This window comes from Zootoca vivipara, chromosome 11 (assembly GCF_963506605.1).
Source record: "Zootoca vivipara chromosome 11, rZooViv1.1, whole genome shotgun sequence".
In the NCBI taxonomy this organism is placed as follows: Eukaryota; Metazoa; Chordata; class Lepidosauria; order Squamata; family Lacertidae; genus Zootoca; species Zootoca vivipara.
Window position 1 is genome coordinate 41,687,454 of NC_083286.1, and position 18,536 is coordinate 41,705,989.

The 18,536-nt window shown below is 42.6% G+C and overlaps 1 protein-coding gene across 2 annotated transcripts in view; it reads left to right on the forward strand.

Annotated features, from left to right (window-relative positions):
• SLC38A9 (solute carrier family 38 member 9) overlaps window positions 1-18,536 on the forward strand; it is a 53,055-nt gene that overhangs the window by 21,659 nt on the left and 12,860 nt on the right. For both annotated transcript variants that reach the window (XM_035100454.2, XM_035100455.2), the window contains 4 exons: window positions 6,759-6,865; window positions 12,847-12,960; window positions 15,343-15,491; window positions 17,805-17,894. In XM_035100454.2, the coding sequence (XP_034956345.1) occupies window positions 6,759-6,865; window positions 12,847-12,960; window positions 15,343-15,491; window positions 17,805-17,894 (460 nt within the window). The remainder of the gene's footprint in view (window positions 1-6,758; window positions 6,866-12,846; window positions 12,961-15,342; window positions 15,492-17,804; window positions 17,895-18,536) is intronic.

Here is an 18,536-nt window from a genome sequence, read left to right on the forward strand (position 1 = left end):
GTTATTTTTCTGGAGTCCTCCCACTCAGTTTACTTGGAGAGTGAGCCAGGACAGAAGCAGGCTAGCCCGACTCCCTGAAGGCCACGGGGCTGCAGCTGTTGAGGAGAGAGAGAAAGCACTGCATGCCTTTGTTCTATTATGTATAAACTTTACAACAGTTAAAATACTATTTAACAAATGCTTTCTCTAATCTACTTTCAGTATTCCTGTTTCCCGTCTTTCTCTCTTGTGTGTCTCTCTCAATATAGGAAGGAATGCTAAGGGGCTATCTTCACGCAGGCAGTTGCCCCATGGTGGCCAATTCAGAGGCAACCGTGTGCACATAGCAAGGTTAAATATGTGGCATTTATTATCCCACCAATACAACCGCCTCTTTTTTATGGTTTCAGTTGATAGGGAGGCAGAAAGCTCACAATCGTTGTCCGTTAGGCAGTGCACTTGCAAGAGCTGATGTAATTTAGTGACCTCATAATGTGAGCTCCCAGCTCAAATGCTATGAACTCACTAAGCAACTCGCTTTCTTTCAGCCCCTCCCATTGAAATGGAAAGTTAAACTTCCAGTTATCATAAACTGCTCCCCCCCTGTGCGAAGCTCAGGGTGCAGCATAAATTAACCTGTCAAAAATACTTTCTCCTTTTCAGGAGAAACTTGAAATACTGATTTGTTGAGCTTACCATGTAGAAAAAAGGAGTTACAGTGACCCATTTTTTTTGTCAGTCATGTCCTGTTTTATAATTTAAGTTGCACGATTTTGTAACATACCACCATTTAGAGAAATAGAGTATTACAAAACTGGGCCAGATTTATTACTGCCCCATGTAACAGTGAGTCCCGCAGCTTTAAGTGCTTCAGTACAGATGGCAGGACCTAATATGGTTCTGTATTCCTTTTTTGGTATATTTTTTATAGGCGATGGACAAAATTCATAAAGCTAAGGTCATTTCTCATGCAAAGAAAAAAGAGTTCCTGCTTGCTATAATGCAAAGCATATGCAACTTTGTAAGGAGTCCACGCCGAGATTCCGGATTTGTGGTTTGGAAAATGTTTCTCCCCTCATCTCCCATCCCTTATAATAGTGTAAATAATGGCGCTAAAAAAGGTCTCCTAGTCAATGGCTGATCTTTGTGGTAAACATCATTTCCCCTCCAAACAATGAAATACGAAGTGATTGAACTTTAATTTGACAGCAGGGATAGGAAAAACCATTTGCGCTGCTAGAGAGATGTGCACTCCTCTTGGTCCTCCTTGGTAAAGATCCAAATAGAAAAGATGCCTCAGGGACAAAACAGATAACAAATACAGTTGCAGACAAATAGCTCGTGCGGGCCACAGTTCTGTCTGGCATGCAAACTCCGTGGAGATGGTCCAGTTTGTGCCATATGCATATTCATACATGAGAGATTTCATTTTACCTGCGAGTGCAGCTGCATCGATTTCAGCTTAGCTTGATTTAGCATGCAGCACAAAGCTGTTCCCTGACAGGCCTCCAGATGTCCTTCGTCAGAAAACACTGCTCGGATTTTGCTGTTTACTGGCACACTTAATCTGTTTATAGTCTGCATGGTTTATCCAAACAGAGCAGGGTAGCGGGTGGAGGGAAGAGGGCTAGAGAGAACGATGCGGCTTTGATGAATTGTTTGTGAATTGGAGCAGATGTCAAGCAAGCAAACTGCAGTTTGGTGAATCCAGATTTTTTAAAAAAACTTTAATCAGACCAGTCCTACAAACTTTTGCAAGTTCACCCCTGGCATTCTGTTGGATCGTGGGTGGGCAAGGTGGCTCATCTTTCAACAGCCGTCCCTGAATCTGAAGCAGGCAAGGCAGTTACCTCATGTTTCTACCCATTTTTATGAAACGGAAAGAGCACATTGGACACAATCTGCACAGCCACTAGACTATGGCAACAATATACCGGTATATAAAAGGGGGGGGGGAGTTAGAATAGTAGTCTTGATGGCAGATTTTTCTGCGTAAATTTCCTAGCCCCCCCCCCCCCAAAAAATACAGGCATTTTGTTGGACAGTCTTTTAAAAATCGTATTTCTGGGTGGTTGTTATTGTTGTTGTTCTTTAATGTTTTAAACCATTTATTTAAATAACCCTGCAACCCATGGTACATCATTTTCACAATACAAATGTAGGGGGAGAACAATCTTGGTTCATTTCATGAGTAGAAAAACAATGCCTCTTACTTATTCCAGCAGGATCAGTCCACAGAGTCCCCTGGGTGGATGGTGGAATCCCACAACCACCTTGTCCATTGAAAAAAGTATACCATTGAGCTGCAAAATTGTCCTCGCATTCAGCCATTCTCAAAGCTCGGGTTTGTTTACTGCAGGCATCCCCAAACTTCGGCCCTCCAGATGTTTTGGGCTACAATTCCCCTCTTCCCTGACCACTGATCCTGTTAGCTAGGGATCATGGTCCTGTTAGCTAGGGATCATGGGAATTGTGGGCCAAAACATCTGGAGGGCCGCAGTTTGGGGATGCCTGGTTTACTGTATAAACTCAAGTATAAGCCTACTTTTTCAGCACAAAAAATGTGCTGAAAAACCACCCTTGGCTTATACTCGAGTGAGGCAGGCGGGCAGCGGCGGAGAAAGGCACAGGACCGGGGGTTCTGAGAAGCGCTGCGCTGCGACTCTCCGAACCCCTGTCCTATGCCTGCTTTGTGCGAGGTGGCGGGGAGGGAGAAGCGGTGAGGAAGGGATCCTTCCTCGCCGCTTCTCCCCGCAGCCAGCAGCCGGGAAAGACATAGGACGGTATTTATTTTTATTTTTGAAATTTACCAGTAGCTGCTGCATTTCCCACCCTCGGCTTATACTCGAGTCAATAAGTTTTCCCAGGTTTTTTGAGGTAAAATTAGGTTCCTCGGCTTATATTCGGGTCAGCTTATACTCAAGTACCGTATATACTTAGTATTTCTGCCAAAACGCTTTGCCAGATGTAATAACTCCCCCCCCCAAAAGCAAGTCTGCAAAATGGTTATGGCATTTGTTGAAGGAGCTAGATGAGCACTCCAGTGCCCAACTGTACAGCAAAGAAACGTTTAGCCGCAAAATTATATTTCTGTTACTCAGCAGTAAAAAACATAATTTTTAAAAGGTACATAATATGAATTGGGTAGTGAGAAGAATAAACTACTTGGTGTTTTTGGCTGTTAAATGAGAAATGGAAAGGTGGCACTCACCAAGAAGCACAAAAAACAAGGGGATTAAGATTATTGATGGTTAAAACATGAAACACAACTTCTGAACGTTAAAAATACATGTGCAAGTTGGGATTTTTTTTTAAAAAAAAGTTGATAAATTTGTGGCTGTTCAAGTGTTTAAAGCAGGGGTCAGCAAACTTTTTCAGCAGGGGGCCGGCTGTCCCTCAGACCTTGTGGAGGACCGGACTATTTTTTCGTGTGTTGGGGGGGGGGATGAACAAATTCCTATGCCCCACAAATAACCCAGAGATGCATTTTAAATAAAAGGACACATTCTACTTATGTAAAAATGTGCTGATTCCCGGACTGTCCATGGACCAGATTTAGAAGGTGATTGGGCCGGATCCGGCCCCCAGGCCTTAGTTTGCCTACCCATGGCTTAAAGTTTAGTAAACCTGTTGACATTTTTTCTCCATTGATCAGCATCCCCCTCTCAAAGCTTGTATTGGCTGTCACTAACCACTCATGCAGTCAAATTTCAACAACCATAACCATAGCAGAACACTCTTGCGGTGATGGAATCATATTTTCGCAACATGCAAACTGGGTTTTCCTGGAGGAATGCTATTTCCTTGTGATAGAAGTGCTTTGTTTAAAATAAAATAAAATTGTGCAGCAACTACATAATAATTTTGTTCCACCCATCCTCCATAGAGACCCTTACACTCAGGGTTAGTGTTTTGCTGTTGCCTACCAATTTCTGAACTTCAACATTCCCATGCCTGAATTGGTGTCATTTTACAGGCGGTGGAGTGGGGAGGAATAATATGACGCAGACCGTAATGAGCGGTTACAAATCCATTTGGCTGATTCTTACTTTTAGGACAGAAAAGTTGAATTTAAAGTAGGCTAAACAAAACATGTTTTCCCTGGTATGTGTTTGTTGGTAATCAAGAAGAAGGGAAAACTTCCAAGGGCAATTAGGAATATAGTGTCCTGGAGACAGATGTGCATTGTATTTTCTTAAGAGGAGCCATCTCCTTACAGTAATAAGTGCCAGGACAGAGCTTTATCGCATTTGAGCAAGGACAGAGAAACAGCAGGAACTCTGAATCAAATGACCTTCTGCAGCTCACATCAAAAGCAGCAAGCTAATCCAATATAGGGCACAAATGCTTATTGGAAGGCATTTCTCTGGCGCCTCTCCCATTTGCCAAAACTGATTATATCCCATCCTGAACCCATTTGTTCAATCATGTAGATTGAACGGTGTGTTCAGAGTGGTAAATAGAACAGAGACAGTAAAGGGAGTTATACCGAATATATGCTTTTAAAAAAATGCTGCCTTGGACCACCATATTGGAGGAAGAATGTAAGTTAGACATTCTGCTTATACAGTAATACCTCGGGTTACGAACACGATCTGTTCCGGGTCGCAGTTCGTAACCCGAAAAGTTCGTAACCCGAACGTGACCCGAACCGCCATTTTGCGCATGCGCGGGACGTGCGTGCGGTAAAAAATACTTCCGGGTTTACGGAGTTTGTAACCCGAATTGTTCGCAACCCGAGGTGGTCGTAACCCGAGGTACGACTGTACAGTGGTACCTCGGTTTACAAACACAATTGGTTCCGGAAGTCTGTACTTAACCTGAAGCGAACTTTCCCATTGAAAGTAATGGAAAGTGGATTAATCTGTTTCAGACGGGTCCGCGGAGTACTCAACCTGAAGCGTACTTAACCTGAGGTATGAAGTGTAATTGGTTCTGGAAGTCCACACTTAACCTGAAGCGTACTTAACCTGAAGCGAACTTTCCCATTGAAAGTAATGGAAAGTGGATTAATACGTTCCAGACAGGTCCGCGGAATACTTAAACTGAAAATACTCAAACCGAGGCGTACTTAAACCGAGGTATGACTGTAAAAGGAATACAAGGCTTTATATTTAAAATATACAAAGTGTCAGGTCCATAAGAAATTTCCCCTTTCCTGTCACTAATTTAATAGAATCATAGAATTGTAGAGCTGGAAGGGACCACGAGGGTCATCTAGTCCAACCCCTTGCAAAGCAAGAATATTTTGCACTACGTGGGACTCAAACCCACAACCCTGAGATTAAGAGCCTCATGGTGTACCGACTCAGTTTGATGTTAATCACCAACACATTGTGGCAATGTGAGTGGATGGTATTCAAACCCGGGGGGGGGGGGAATTGAACACAAAAGTCCTCCTCTGCCCAAGATCAGGAATTGACGTTGGTTCAATGCATTCTCTCCTCATTGATGTTCCCTTCATAACATACAGAAGTGTTTCCCAGAGTTTTTGAAAGTAACCCAGGATATCAAATCACTTTCCTCTAGTGGTTTCAATATTCAGAAGGGCATATGAGAAAACATGTGTATCCAAAGACCATTATTGATCTCATGGCACAGAATTAAAGAATTCAGTTTTCTGGCATCCTTCAAGTCTTCGTTGCAATTCCTGAAAGTAGTTTTGAACACCACATCCTAAAAATTAGACCGCTTTCAAGACTTTGTGCCAATACTGCTGCTGCTTTTTTGTAACATCTGATCAATATACCCAACAAAAACAGTCATGTTAGAGCATTGGTATTGCACATGTTGTATACTAGACACACACACACACACACCATTCATAAAATTTTGTGAGACCTGACAATAAGCTTTCAAGTTATATTGAAAAGAAGTGCTTTAATCCCTGCTTCAGTAGTTCCTTATTTTACTTCCTGCGCTACTGAATTCGGCATTTCATTTTTCACTATACTGGAGATAACTTTATTTTAGACCAGGCATCCCCAAACTTCGGCCCTCCAGATGTTTTGGACTACAATTCCCATAATCCCTGACCACTGGTCCTGTTAGCTAGGGATCATGGGAGTTGTAGGCCAAAACATCTGGAGGGCCGCAGTTTGGGGATGCCTGTTTTAGACGTTCTCAACAGTCAGAGCAGATTCAGGCCTTGCTCAGATGCAATGACAAAACAGGGTTTATTTTGAGCCTTAAGGCTGCATGCTTCCTTCCTTAACCCTAAAATAATTAAAGTACAGGTGTACCTTGGAAGTTGAACGGAATCCGTTCCGGAAGTCCGTTTGACTTCCAAAAAAGGCGCGGCTTCTGATTTGCTGCAGGAGCGACCTGCAGCCAATTGGAAGCCGCGCCGGACGTTCGGCTTCTGAAAATCATTCGAAAACCGGAACAATCACTTCCGGTTTTCGATCGTTCAGGAGCCAAAACGTTCAAGTTTACAGGCGTCTGGCTTCCGAGGTTCCACTGTACTCATTCCTGCCAGTGAGCTGCATCAACACTCAGCAAATGGGTGGTTTGCTCAAATGTGTTAACAAAGCAATTTGGTAAAGCTGCTTGTTTGATATGTGTTTGGCTATTACCTTTCCTCTTTTACCATGCTTCCCCTCCCCCCCCCCAATTGAGTCAAGAAAGTGATTGAGGTTTCTCCTATACGGTGCAGCTGGAGCCTTAAAATTGGCCACAGAACCAGGCACAGGATTTCAGTACAGTGGGAGAGCAGTGGTACCTATTATAGTGGTGTTGGCAGCCATTTTGTTAATTATAATTTATTTTTGTTTCTCCAGAGTTCAGGACTCTGTTTCCTCAGCTTACAGGGGTGCTGACTCTGGCCTTCTTTATTCATAATTGTGTAATTACACTGCTTAAGAACAACAAGAACCAGGAAAGCAATGTAAGTACAGCACGAGGGATTTGTATCTACATATATTAAGCCACTCTTGTCTGAGCTGCTTTTGCATACTAGATGTGATGTGCACAGATATAAAAGAACTCTCATTCTTGGTCCTTTCCCCCAAGATTCTGCCCTGCTCCATGCTCCGTCGCTTGTTCATATCTTAACAGTTGGCTGGGTGTATAGGTGGGGAGCTACATGCACGAACAACCTGTGCATACAGCAATTGGCTACTGTTGGGGTCAGATCCGCTGTACGGAATCAGATCCGCATCTGAATCCCGAAGTTAGAGCCGTGAGACAGGGAGTGGCAGCATGCATATTATTTAGGTGAACTGAATGCCTTGAAAGAATTTGAAACGTAGGTGGAACATGTCTTCTTTTCGCATGTCCTCTCGAATGGGCAAAATGGCAGCCCCTAAACTAAAATGCATGCGCTAAAATGGGTTGCAAACCATTGCCAGGGTTTAACAGGGGTGGCCAACTTCTTTTGCTGTGAGGGCTGCTCTCAATTTGTTCATTTGCATGAAACAAAGACATCCTGCATATTCTTTTCCTGGGAATGCTAGATAACTAATCTCCACTAATGCATGTGCAGTCTTCTCATTCTGAAATTATTATCCTCAAGTCTGGGAAAGTTAGTGTCACTTCTAAAGATAAGCTGATATAAACAGCCAAAGAGTTGAAAAAGCATTAGGAAATGGGGCTTTACTGCACTGGCCTTTTCCATACTTCAAGCGTATTTGTCCTTACGACTCTAAGTTTGTTTCTCCAACCATGAGTTTTAGACCATGGAGGGGAGGATTGAATTGGAGGCTCCAGTAAGATAAGTAATCTCAGAAGGTCCAGGTTGTCTGCAGTGGTAGATCTGGTCTCCATTGTGAACTACATGATCTTTGAGCTGAAATCTCTAGCTCAGATCTCAACTCATCCATAATTTCCCCATATGACTTTATACAAGCTTGCGTCTCTCAATCTGCCTCCAGCCACCACCACCACCCCTGCCCGAATCTGTAATGTGGGGATAATATTAGTGCTTGGTGCTTACGGCACTCGAAGTTGCTGTGTGTGACCTAATGTGATCCACTAGTTTGAAACCACCCTTCCCACCATCATCAGAAACAGGTAGATAATAATATTAGCTTGAGGTTGTTATGAAGGCAGCAAAAGATAGTAGCTGCGATAATTGTGGAGCGTTTCCTGATCAGGCAGGGTTCCTTTTCGCCAGTGATGAAGTATGTTTGATTTTTATCATTTATATCAGGCTTCCTCAAACTCTGCCCCCCAGATGTTTTTGGCCTACAACTCCCATGATCCCTAGCTAGCAGGACCAGTGGTCAGGGATGATGGGAATTGTAGTCTCAAAACATCTGGAGGGCCAGGTTTGAGGACGCCTGATTTATATTCTGAGCCAGCACCTGTTCTGATAGGTTAATTATGACTCTGGTTCCATTCGTTTTTGGTAATGCCCAATTCAGTTCCCCACAAAAATTAGCATGTTGGGGAAATGGCTAGGTTTCTTCCCCTGGAGGGTTTATTTAGCAAACTGAGCCATAAAATAGCCTTTCTTTATCATCCTTCTCTGTGTGGGGTGAGTGGGGAAAGATTAATCAATATAACAACTGGAAGAGTATCCCGTTAACATGCTGCAAGTTTGATAAGTTCTATTGTGAAAGTCATAGTTGTGCTCTAAAGTTGCACTTTTCTACAGTTTCGTACAAGAGGATTTTATAACAATGATTTTGCTCTGTGCCAGTTTCTATGACATCATAATGCCTCTTGAGGACTGGAACTGGAAAAATGATTGAACTGAGCAACAAAAATAAGCAGGAGAGGGGACGTCAGAGGACAAGATGGTTGGACAGTATTCTCGAAGCTACCAACATGAGTTTGACCAAACTGCGGGAGGCAGTGGAAGACAGGAGTGCCTGGCGTGCTATGGTCCATGGGGTCACGAAGAGTCGGACACGACTAAACGACTAAACAACAACAAAATAGAATGCATAGCTGCCAAGTTTTTCCTTTTCTCATGAGGAGGCCTATTCAGCATAAGGGAATTTCCCTTTAAAAAAGGGAGAACTTGGCAGCTATGATAGAATGCCTTCCATACGTGGTGAAGCAAAAAACCACTGGGGTCCTTGAACTTAGAATATGAATGACTAAGAAGAGATTTGATAGAAGCATGTTGTTGTTTAGTCGTTTAGTCGTGTCCGACTCTTCGTGGCCCCATGGACCATAGCACGCCAGGCACTCCTGTCTTGCACTGCCTCCCGTAGTTTGGTCAAACTCATAGAAGCATATAAACCTACTAATGGGTTGAAATGGATAAATAGGGAATGCAAGAGCTTGGTTTTTTGTTTTTTGGTTCGCTTCGCTTCATACTAGAATTAAAAGTCACCAAATGAGATTTATGTGCCGCCAGTTCCAACTTCTCCATCCTTTGACCACACTGGCTCTTCTAACACTTTCGCAAACTAATACTAACAATCAAATGACACAGTTCTTAATCTGTGACACGGTTCCAATTAAGCTAGTGTGGGACAATGGTCAGAGTTTTGGAATAGGATTAGTGAGACCCAGGTTCAAATCCAGGAATGAAAATTACTGGGTGACCTTTATGAAGCGTTCTGGGTGACTTGTTATAATCCGCTTCAGATGGTTGTTTTGAAGATTAAATTGGATAGGATCTTGCCATATATTCTGGCTTCTCCTGCCTTCCCTCCATGGAGTCCAGAAATGTAATAAACAAGCAGGCAGGCCCAAGCCTGTTTCCTCTGCCTTGTTCCTTACATTCCTTCATACCCTTTAGTGATTTTGGTCAAATCCTGGAAGCCGTTGGTTTACATCTAGTCTGTGAAGCTCTTCCGGTCAGAGTTTCCAACTGCGTCCACCTCTGAGGAAAACCTGTGTGGCTCATGCCAATTTCCCTCAGTTGTACTTGTCATGGGGATTGCAAACAGTGATTCACAGACCTTTACCAGCTACTTATTTCTCCTCCTCCTCCTCAAGACGATACCTTCATGCTCCCTCTTCCTGCCAGGCCCAAGAGCCCTGTTTGTGGGCTAAGGCATTAGGAGAATGTGTTCCATAACTGCTGCAGGAATTTAGTGGGAATCGTGCATTTTAAGGCTGCCTATGTATTCTTCACATTTCTATTCTCTTCCCCCTTCCCTTTCTTCCCTTCCATCTCCCAAAGAATGCTTACACAATGTCTTGGGCCAAAGCCAGGGTTTTATGATGTGTTTGTACAGTTCTTTGCATGGTGGGCTGCTGATCTGTGTCTGGCGTTCTAGACGGTGACACAATACATTGTAATAACAACAGCCAAGGTCTGGACACTCGGCAGGTTGACTCCTGTATCCTCCATCAGCCTTGTAATTTTAAACAGTTGCCTGTGGCGAAGAACAACGGCCTCCAGGCAATGAGGCACAGGCCCTCTTGCTTTCTCCACCCTGCCCCACTTTCCCCACCTGCATTTCCTTTTTGTTTCTCCCACTGCTCAGCTGGAAACGCAATGCTTGGGTGGCGTCAAGAGAGGTTTGGACAAATTCATGGAGCCTAAGGGCTATCAATGGCTGCTAGCCCCAACAGTGATGCTCGGTCAGAGGCAGTACAGTGGTACCTCTGGTTACGAACCTAATTCGTTCCGGAGGTCCGTTCTTAACCGGAAACCGTTCTTAACCTAAGGTGCCACTTTAGCTAATGGAGCCTGCCGCCGCTGCTGCTGCCGCCACACAATTTCAGTTCTCATCCTGGGGCAAAGTTCTTAACCCGAGGTTCTACTTCCGGGTCTGTAACCTGAAGTGTTCGTAACCCAAGGTGTTTGTAACCCGAGGTACCACTCACCCCTTGCTTTTTCCTGCAAGACCAATTGTAGTCGTTAACAGTTGTTAAGTCGTCAACAGGTTTACCACTCCTATCAGCCAGTCACCCATTCCCACCACCCTTCTGAGTAATACCCCTCCCCACCCTCTGAATATACATAAGGGTCTGGTGCAGGCACCCCCAAACTTCGGCCCTCCAGATGTTTTGGACTACAATTCCCATCTTCCCTGACCACTGGTCCTGCTAGCTAGGGATCATGGGAGTTGTAGGCCAAAACATCTGGAGGGCCGCAGTTTGGGGATGCCTGGTCTGGTGACTTCTGTTTCAGTGTATCTGAAGAAGTGTGCATGCACACGAAAGCTCATACCTATGACAAACTTAGTTGGTCTCTACTCTAAGGTGCTACTGGAAGGAGTTTTGTTTTGTTTTGTTTTGTTCCGAGGTACCACTGTAATGCTTCTGAATACCAGTTGCTGGAAACCACAGGAGAGAAGAGTGCTCTTGCACTCAGATCTTGCTTTTGAGGATGCTGGACTAAATAAGTCCTTGGCCGCATCTTGTTATGTTCTTAATGTCAAGAGAGGAAAAGAATGCTCTGAGATTAGATATGTGCAGATTTTATATTTTTTAAAAATCGATTTCAGTTTATAATGTATATATTCTCTTACTGTTGATCTTATTCATACTTTTTTTTAAAAAAAACCAACTTATTTTAGCCTTGACCTTTATTAACTATTTAATGGGTATTTTAAATGTTTTGTAAATTCTGGTAAAACAAATGTTTTTTGACCCACCCTATTCATCTGATGGTAAATTGATTTTTTAGCTAATTTTAATATTGTATTTTTGTATTGTTTTGACCAGCCCTAGGAACATATGGTGAAGGGTGGATAAGAAATCCAATGAATAGTAGGAATAATATTTAGTAGAGCTAGTGGTAGGCAATCATACCTCTGAAAATATATTCGCTAGGGAGGAAATATACTGTGATTGTCTTATCAAGAGTGCAGGCCCATAGGTTAAGCTCTGCGTGCAGAAGGACTGAGGGTTGAACCCCTGGTGTCTCTAGTTAAAGGAACTCAGGTAAATGAATTCGGTCTAAGCCTGCTTCACTTACTTCCATAAACATGCTTGCATAGACAGGGCTGCTAACTGAAAACGTGTCTGAGGGTGAACTTTGACAGAATTTGACAGCTTTTACTAGACAGTAACAGACCCTGCTATCTTGTTTGATCTTTTGTTTAGTTTCTAGCCCTCATCATTGCAGAGGTATATTTAAAAACACGTAGGTGATGTTTAAAAAGGCATTTCTGTTTGGGGTTTTGGGGATGTATGCCATCTGTGGCTGTATATGTTTGTCCCTTGCCCACAGCCGCTAGTCAGTTTTTCCTAACTGTATACTCCTCTTCCCCATTATTGATCTGCGTTTTCTCTTGCTACTGCCCTGCTCATTGCTACAATAACAAAATCCACAATAAATGAAGCATTGAATACAGTTGGACCGGACTTCCAATTAAACATGCATGGGATTGTGGCCTCTGTATGTATCCATCTTAATGTAAACCATCCAAATGTAAAATAAGCACATTTGCTGCTATGAGGGTAGTTTCTTTAAAAAATGATTAAAATGCACTATTTGACTCCATCCAAAGAGGTTTTTGTGGCAAGATCTGTTTGTGTGGTGGGTGCTTTTAATTTATTTTGTTTTGTTTCCTGCACAGCAACTCTCTTGTACAACTGGGGAGCTATCTCTGTGTGTGTTTTAGTATTAGAAGCAGCTTCCAATAGGTTTAATATAAAAGTACAGACTCCCACCCCTCCAATACAACTCCTCCCATCTTGATTTAATTATTCTGTTAACATTTACCATTTCTTGTGGAGCTGTGCTCCTATTCTACAAATTACTGGAAAATGTTCTTTTCTCAAAGTACCGTCATTGCATTGTATCCTCATAATACTTAAAATTAAGATTGAAAACAATAAGTTCTGGTCCCATTTACCCGAATGGAAATGGGGATATTCAAATCATATGCTTTCATTAACTTTGGTGGGGGGGATAGTTAATTTGAGAAAGAAGCTTCATGTAACTAAGGTTCTGCCAAATTACGCCGTTTTGTCTTAGCTGATTTTCCCCTCTGCTTTTTTTTTTAACTACAGGTCAGAGATCTTTCCATTGCCTATTTTCTGGTGGGTTTAACTTATCTCTATGTTGGGATATTAATCTTTGCTGCTTTTCCATCTCCACCATTGTCCAAAGAATGCATAGAACAGGTAAGGAGGAACTTTATTGTATACGGACAATGTTGGACGGTGCATAGAATGGATATTGCTGCTTTCCTTGTTCTTTTTAGTTCCCTTTCTTTTCAATTGGTTCTGATCTCCTTAGCATAAACACTGCACATATTTGATGGCACTAAGCCAGAATTGTGGACAAGGGCGCACATAAAGCAACACTGGGTTTGTCTAGCAAAGGCTGCACTGATTTGGTGGGAAAACACGTTAGTGCAGAGACAACACTGGGTTAGTTTCATAAACTGTGAATTGGCATAAACTGGTGATTGGCTTAAGAAGCTGATATATGAACAAGCCTTTTCCTGGCGTGCGGTTAGTTACCAGCTTCAGAGAAGCCACAATCTTTTTTATCTTCTTTAAGTTATTTTTTCTTTGGTTTTTAAACAACAAAAACAAACTTCAGAACAGACATTCAATATTTTACTCTGATTAGCCTGCCAAAAATCCAGATTATAGCCCACATTCTATGCAAGCCAGGAACTTAAACCACGGTTTGAAGTTTGTTTAAGTTCCCAGTTCAGATGAAATGGGACAGCATGGCACATTAAGTAAGACCTTTGGTTTAATTGTGGCTCATGGGAAAGGGAGGCAAGCATGGGCAAAATATTCATTACATATCTCTGCCTGTTCAGGTGATATGATTGTCCAAACTGGCTCACTGCCTAAAGTGAGACAACAGTTCCTAGCAGTAGGTCGAGTTTTATATGGGCACCTGCAGCTGCATATCCAGGAACAAATCAAATAATCATAGAATTGGTAGGTACCACAAGGGTCGTCTAGTCCTACTGCCTGCAATGCAGGAATCCAAAAATGTCTCTGAAACTGAAAAAGTCAACAGAGGGAATATTATGGGGAAGCTCAAAATAGGAGGACTATTGCTAGTCACTATGTGATTTGCCGCAGCCAAGAAAATCCCTCCTCCTTCCTCTAAATAGAGTGTAAGACCTGAAGTCTGCAGCCTGCAGAAAATAAAGGGACCAAAATTCACTTGCATGGAATTAGCATAATCTAGCCAGACATTGTTGGACTCCAGCTCCCATCAGCCCCAGCCAGCATTGGCAGTGGCCAAGGATGATGGTAGGTGTAGTCCAAAATGTTTGGACGGCAAACTGATCTAGGGTTACAGAAGACTGGTCTAGCCATATCCATAGGTATGGCTTCAAACAAATATCTGAAGTGGTCAAGAATGGTTGGTTTGCTCTGGCATGGCTGCTGTTGTGTAAGCAAGATCATAACTTTCTGGCTTGTACCACGTTTACAAGGAATTTCAAAGCTGTCAATAGATAAGGATCTTGTTTTGAGTTAGAACAGCCTATTCTCACTAACACTCGTGGTGCCTAACAAATGGTCCTGAAAATAGCTGTTTATTTGAATCCCCCTGCCATCTAGAAAAAAATCAAGCGGCAATTTTCACTTTGTTTTTATTCATATGCAGTTGTGATGCATGTATAGAGAAGATGCAAGAAGAAGCATTGCAATGGTTGTGTCAATGTATATATGCTGTTTCTCACTGGGATCCTGATTTGTGTATTGGGAGCTAAAATGGCAACACCACTACATATATAAGTGCACTACATATGCCTCTTTAGCAGTTTAGTCATGCCAGCCACATGATCTGGAAAACTGTCTTTGGACAGATGCTGGCTCCTTCGGCCTGAAAAGCAAGATGAGTGCCGCGCCGCACCCCATTATTGCTTTTGACTGGACTTAACCATCCAGGGATCCTACTAAAAAAAACAAAAAAAACCCCCAAAAACTACATATGTACTGCTAGCATTGTGTATGATACACCACTAGGACATCTATGGGTCTCAGAATATAAGAATTTGCCCCAGGTAGTAATGGGATATTATGACCTTCTTATATATGGGCTCTATATTCACTTTTTAAATTCAGGGAACCAAACTACTGTGGCTAATTGGGTTATGTTTGGGGTGTATGTGAGTTCTGTTTGAGAGAGAGGGTTTTAGCTGGGGCATAACTATCTCCAGTACAGAAGACATAACATACATGGATGAGGCCATTGTAGCATAGCCTGTACAAATTGTATACAATGGTACCTCGTCTTCCGAAGGCTTCGACTTCCGAAGTCCGCTAACCCGGAAGTATTTCCACCACGGGCGGTCTGCGCATGTGCAAAATCGCTCTTTGCGCATGCGCAAAATGGACTCTTGGACTTCCAAAGGTTTCTACTTCCAAAGAGCGCCGCGGAACGGATCGCCTTTGGAAGTCGAGGTACCGTGTATATGATAATGACTGCTGTTGATTTAGAAAATCCGCATTTGCATAATTGTGGAAGCAGAAGAAGGTACACACTATAACTGTCATTGCTGCTATCTCATTAGCCATTTCTTCTGTCAGAATTTTTTAGACAACTTCCCCAGTAATGACATCATGTCATTTCTGGCAAGAATATTCCTGCTGTTCCAGATGGTGACTGTGTATCCACTGCTTGCATACTTGGCACGAGTTCAGCTATTTGGACACCTCTTTGGAAATGTTTACCCGAGGTAAAGACAGCCCTCTTTTGCATGCATCTGCCTCCTGCCTGACCGCGATCACTGCCGTTCCTGGACGTATCATTGCTTCTCACTTGCATCTTTCTGGGCAATCATTTGGTATCAAGTAATACTGGCTTCCTACTTGAAATCCTTCTGCAGCCCATGAGCTGCATCATGTTATGCAGGAATTCCAAAGAAGTAATCCGGTACCTGTTTAAACTTATCAATGGCTGTTTTTGAGCCCACCTTTCTGACACTTTAAGTGTGTCAAGTGACTGGCATCTAAACCTTCCGGGTACAATAAGATGCAGTTCCCTCTTTCAGAGACTGAAGCTGTTCAGTGTGGGACAGTTCTTGGTCCTACCCTACCCCGTCTGTCAAGTCTGCTTTAAAACGATGCAGCCATCTTCAGACTTCATTTGCTTGCCTTCAATGTTATGTAATGCAATGGACTCTGTAGTACATTTTCCTGTCTTCATCTTTGAACTCCAGCATACTTCCTGCAGGACAGTCTGCCCTGATTTTCATGGTCTTTGCAATTCAGAACCAACGTTTTCTTTTAATTCCCAGAACTTGCAGATGTGGAAACTGCTGTTTTATAGCTCCTGGCAACAGAACTCTAGAAAAGATGTATAAAAACCAGATAGCTACAATTTTGGAGTGAAAATGCAGTCTTTAACTTACCCCTATTTGGCAATAAGTTCAGAACCCATCTTAGTTATATCTAAGGAAGAATTAAGCAGTTTATCCACTGCTCAGTAACACATTACTGACAACTTAGTTTTGTTTAGAAACACATTGTTCCTGGTCTGTTTCCTAAGTGGGGTCTGTCAACTGTCCAAAAGTTTCAGCTTTATCGGATGCCAAATATAAGCGTGTACTTCCTGATGGGGATGGGATAACTGGAGTATATTACACCCATGTTTTGGCATCTATACAGGCATCGTAATGGTCTTCAGACTCAACTTAGACTAATGGGTATGGAGCCTTTAATGGCTTGGGCTCATTTTTCCTCCTCTACGTCCTAACCTAAATGCTAAGATCTACCTAGTGTACACTTATAACCAGGCATCCTAAAAGTGCCCCAGTCCCCTACTGTAGCGCGATAAGTAACTCACAATTAGCTACCTTTACATGGAACCCAGTATCTGTTGCTTGAGGCAGTCACAGTCTATGATGTGGTGCTATGGTTGGAGTGTAGGGGCAGTATTTATTTAAGTAGTTGCGCTACTACAAGGATTAGGGCTAGTACAATGGGATGTCCCCCTCTTCCCCTGTGCACACCCCACACCGCCTCCCAAGAACTAGAGACTACCTTTGCATTTTAAGATGGGAACAGCGGAGGGAGTCTGATTCTTTCTAAGTCTTAATACATTGCAGTATTCAAAAAAAGTGAAATTAACACCTTGGGAGGAAAGGTTTTTAAAGGATGTGTTTTCTCATGTTCTCAATTTGCAGAGACTTACAAAGCAACCGAGTAGATTTTATATATAAAGGTTTTTTTAAACTTTTATTTGAATATCAAAACATACCATTTTTAAGCACATGTCATTCTAGGTTTCCTGAAAGTTTCTGAATAAGTATTTCAAACAAGTTCATTGCTTTGCTTGCATTAAGAAATTGGTCTTGTTGAGAATGTGAAAATTCCTTCTAGTTAGAAAAAAAACCTTTCCAGTTAGAAAATTCTGAGGAGTACAATAAACCTTCCCATTTGTACCATAAGAGATCTAGTTTAATGAAAATTGTTCCTTTTCATGAACCTTGAAAAGCCAAACATTTATTTAATCTAAGAAGAAATGCTCAAGATTTGCTTGTGTAGATGCGTTTAGTGTAATGCTTTCCACTCTTCTGAAGATTCTTCCTCTGGTACTCATTAGTCTGCTTGCTCAGCTCAAATCATTTCCTGGATCGAAAGCACTGCTTTTCATGTGGGAGTTCTGTTCTAGATTCTTTGGGTTTGGAGTAGTTGCAGGGATTGTTTTCGTGTTTTGCTTTTTTATATATAAAAAAACAAAAAACCCACCACCGAACCCTTGGAGCACTGCATACTCCACAAGCTACATTGTTTTCAGAAGAATTGCCAAATCATACATACCCTATTTGGGAATGAGCTGGGAAGTCCAAGCATTCAAGAGAACCTTTTAGGATCTGGCACTCGGTGAATTCAGTAGATGTCAGGCTTGCTGCGGGTAAAATTAATTGCCTTTAGCATATGAGTCATAGAAATGGAAAGACTTTCACAAGCTTACTGAAGCGAGTAAAGAATGTTGTTCTTGCAGAAACACACAATGTAGATGACTTGATTTTCCCATTCTTTTGCAGTTTCCTACACGTGCTGGTTTTGAATATAGCCATGGTAGGAGTTGGAGTTGCGATGGCTATGCTTTACCCAAACATAGGAGGAATCATAAGGTACTCCTGTATTTTGCATTTGGTCATTATGCCATACAAATGGCTTCCTGAAGACAACATACAGCCTGTTGTTTAAAGTGCAGATTGTAAGTTTGTAATAGCAGCAGGCTAAGGCAGCATTTGTTCAGGGCAGCCTAAGAAAATAAAGAATCATCATGGCCTGTTGACAAATGCAGTAGAATGAGGAGGCAGAATTTTTAAGTACTAGAGTAAATTTACAATTTCAGTCCATTGGGAGATGGGGGTGCCATTTTTAATGCTCCATATCATGAAACTGGGACGCGGGTGGTGCTGTGGTGTAAACCACTGAGCCCAGGGCTTGCCAATCAGAAGGTCGGCGGTTCAAATCCCCGTGACGGGGTGAGCTCCTGTTGCTCGGTCCCAGCTCCTGCCAACCTAGCAGTTCGAAAACACGTCAAAGTGCAAATAGATAAATAGGTACCGCTCCAGCGGGAAGGTAAACGGCGTTTCCGTGCGCTGCTCTGGTTTCGCCAGAAGCAGCTTAGTCATGCTGGCCACATGACCTGGAAAAACTTCTGCAGACAAACGTCGGCTCCCTCAGCCAGTAAAGCGAGATGAGTGCCGCAACCCCAGAGTCATTCACGACTGGAATTTACTGTCAGGGGTCCTTTACCTTTACCT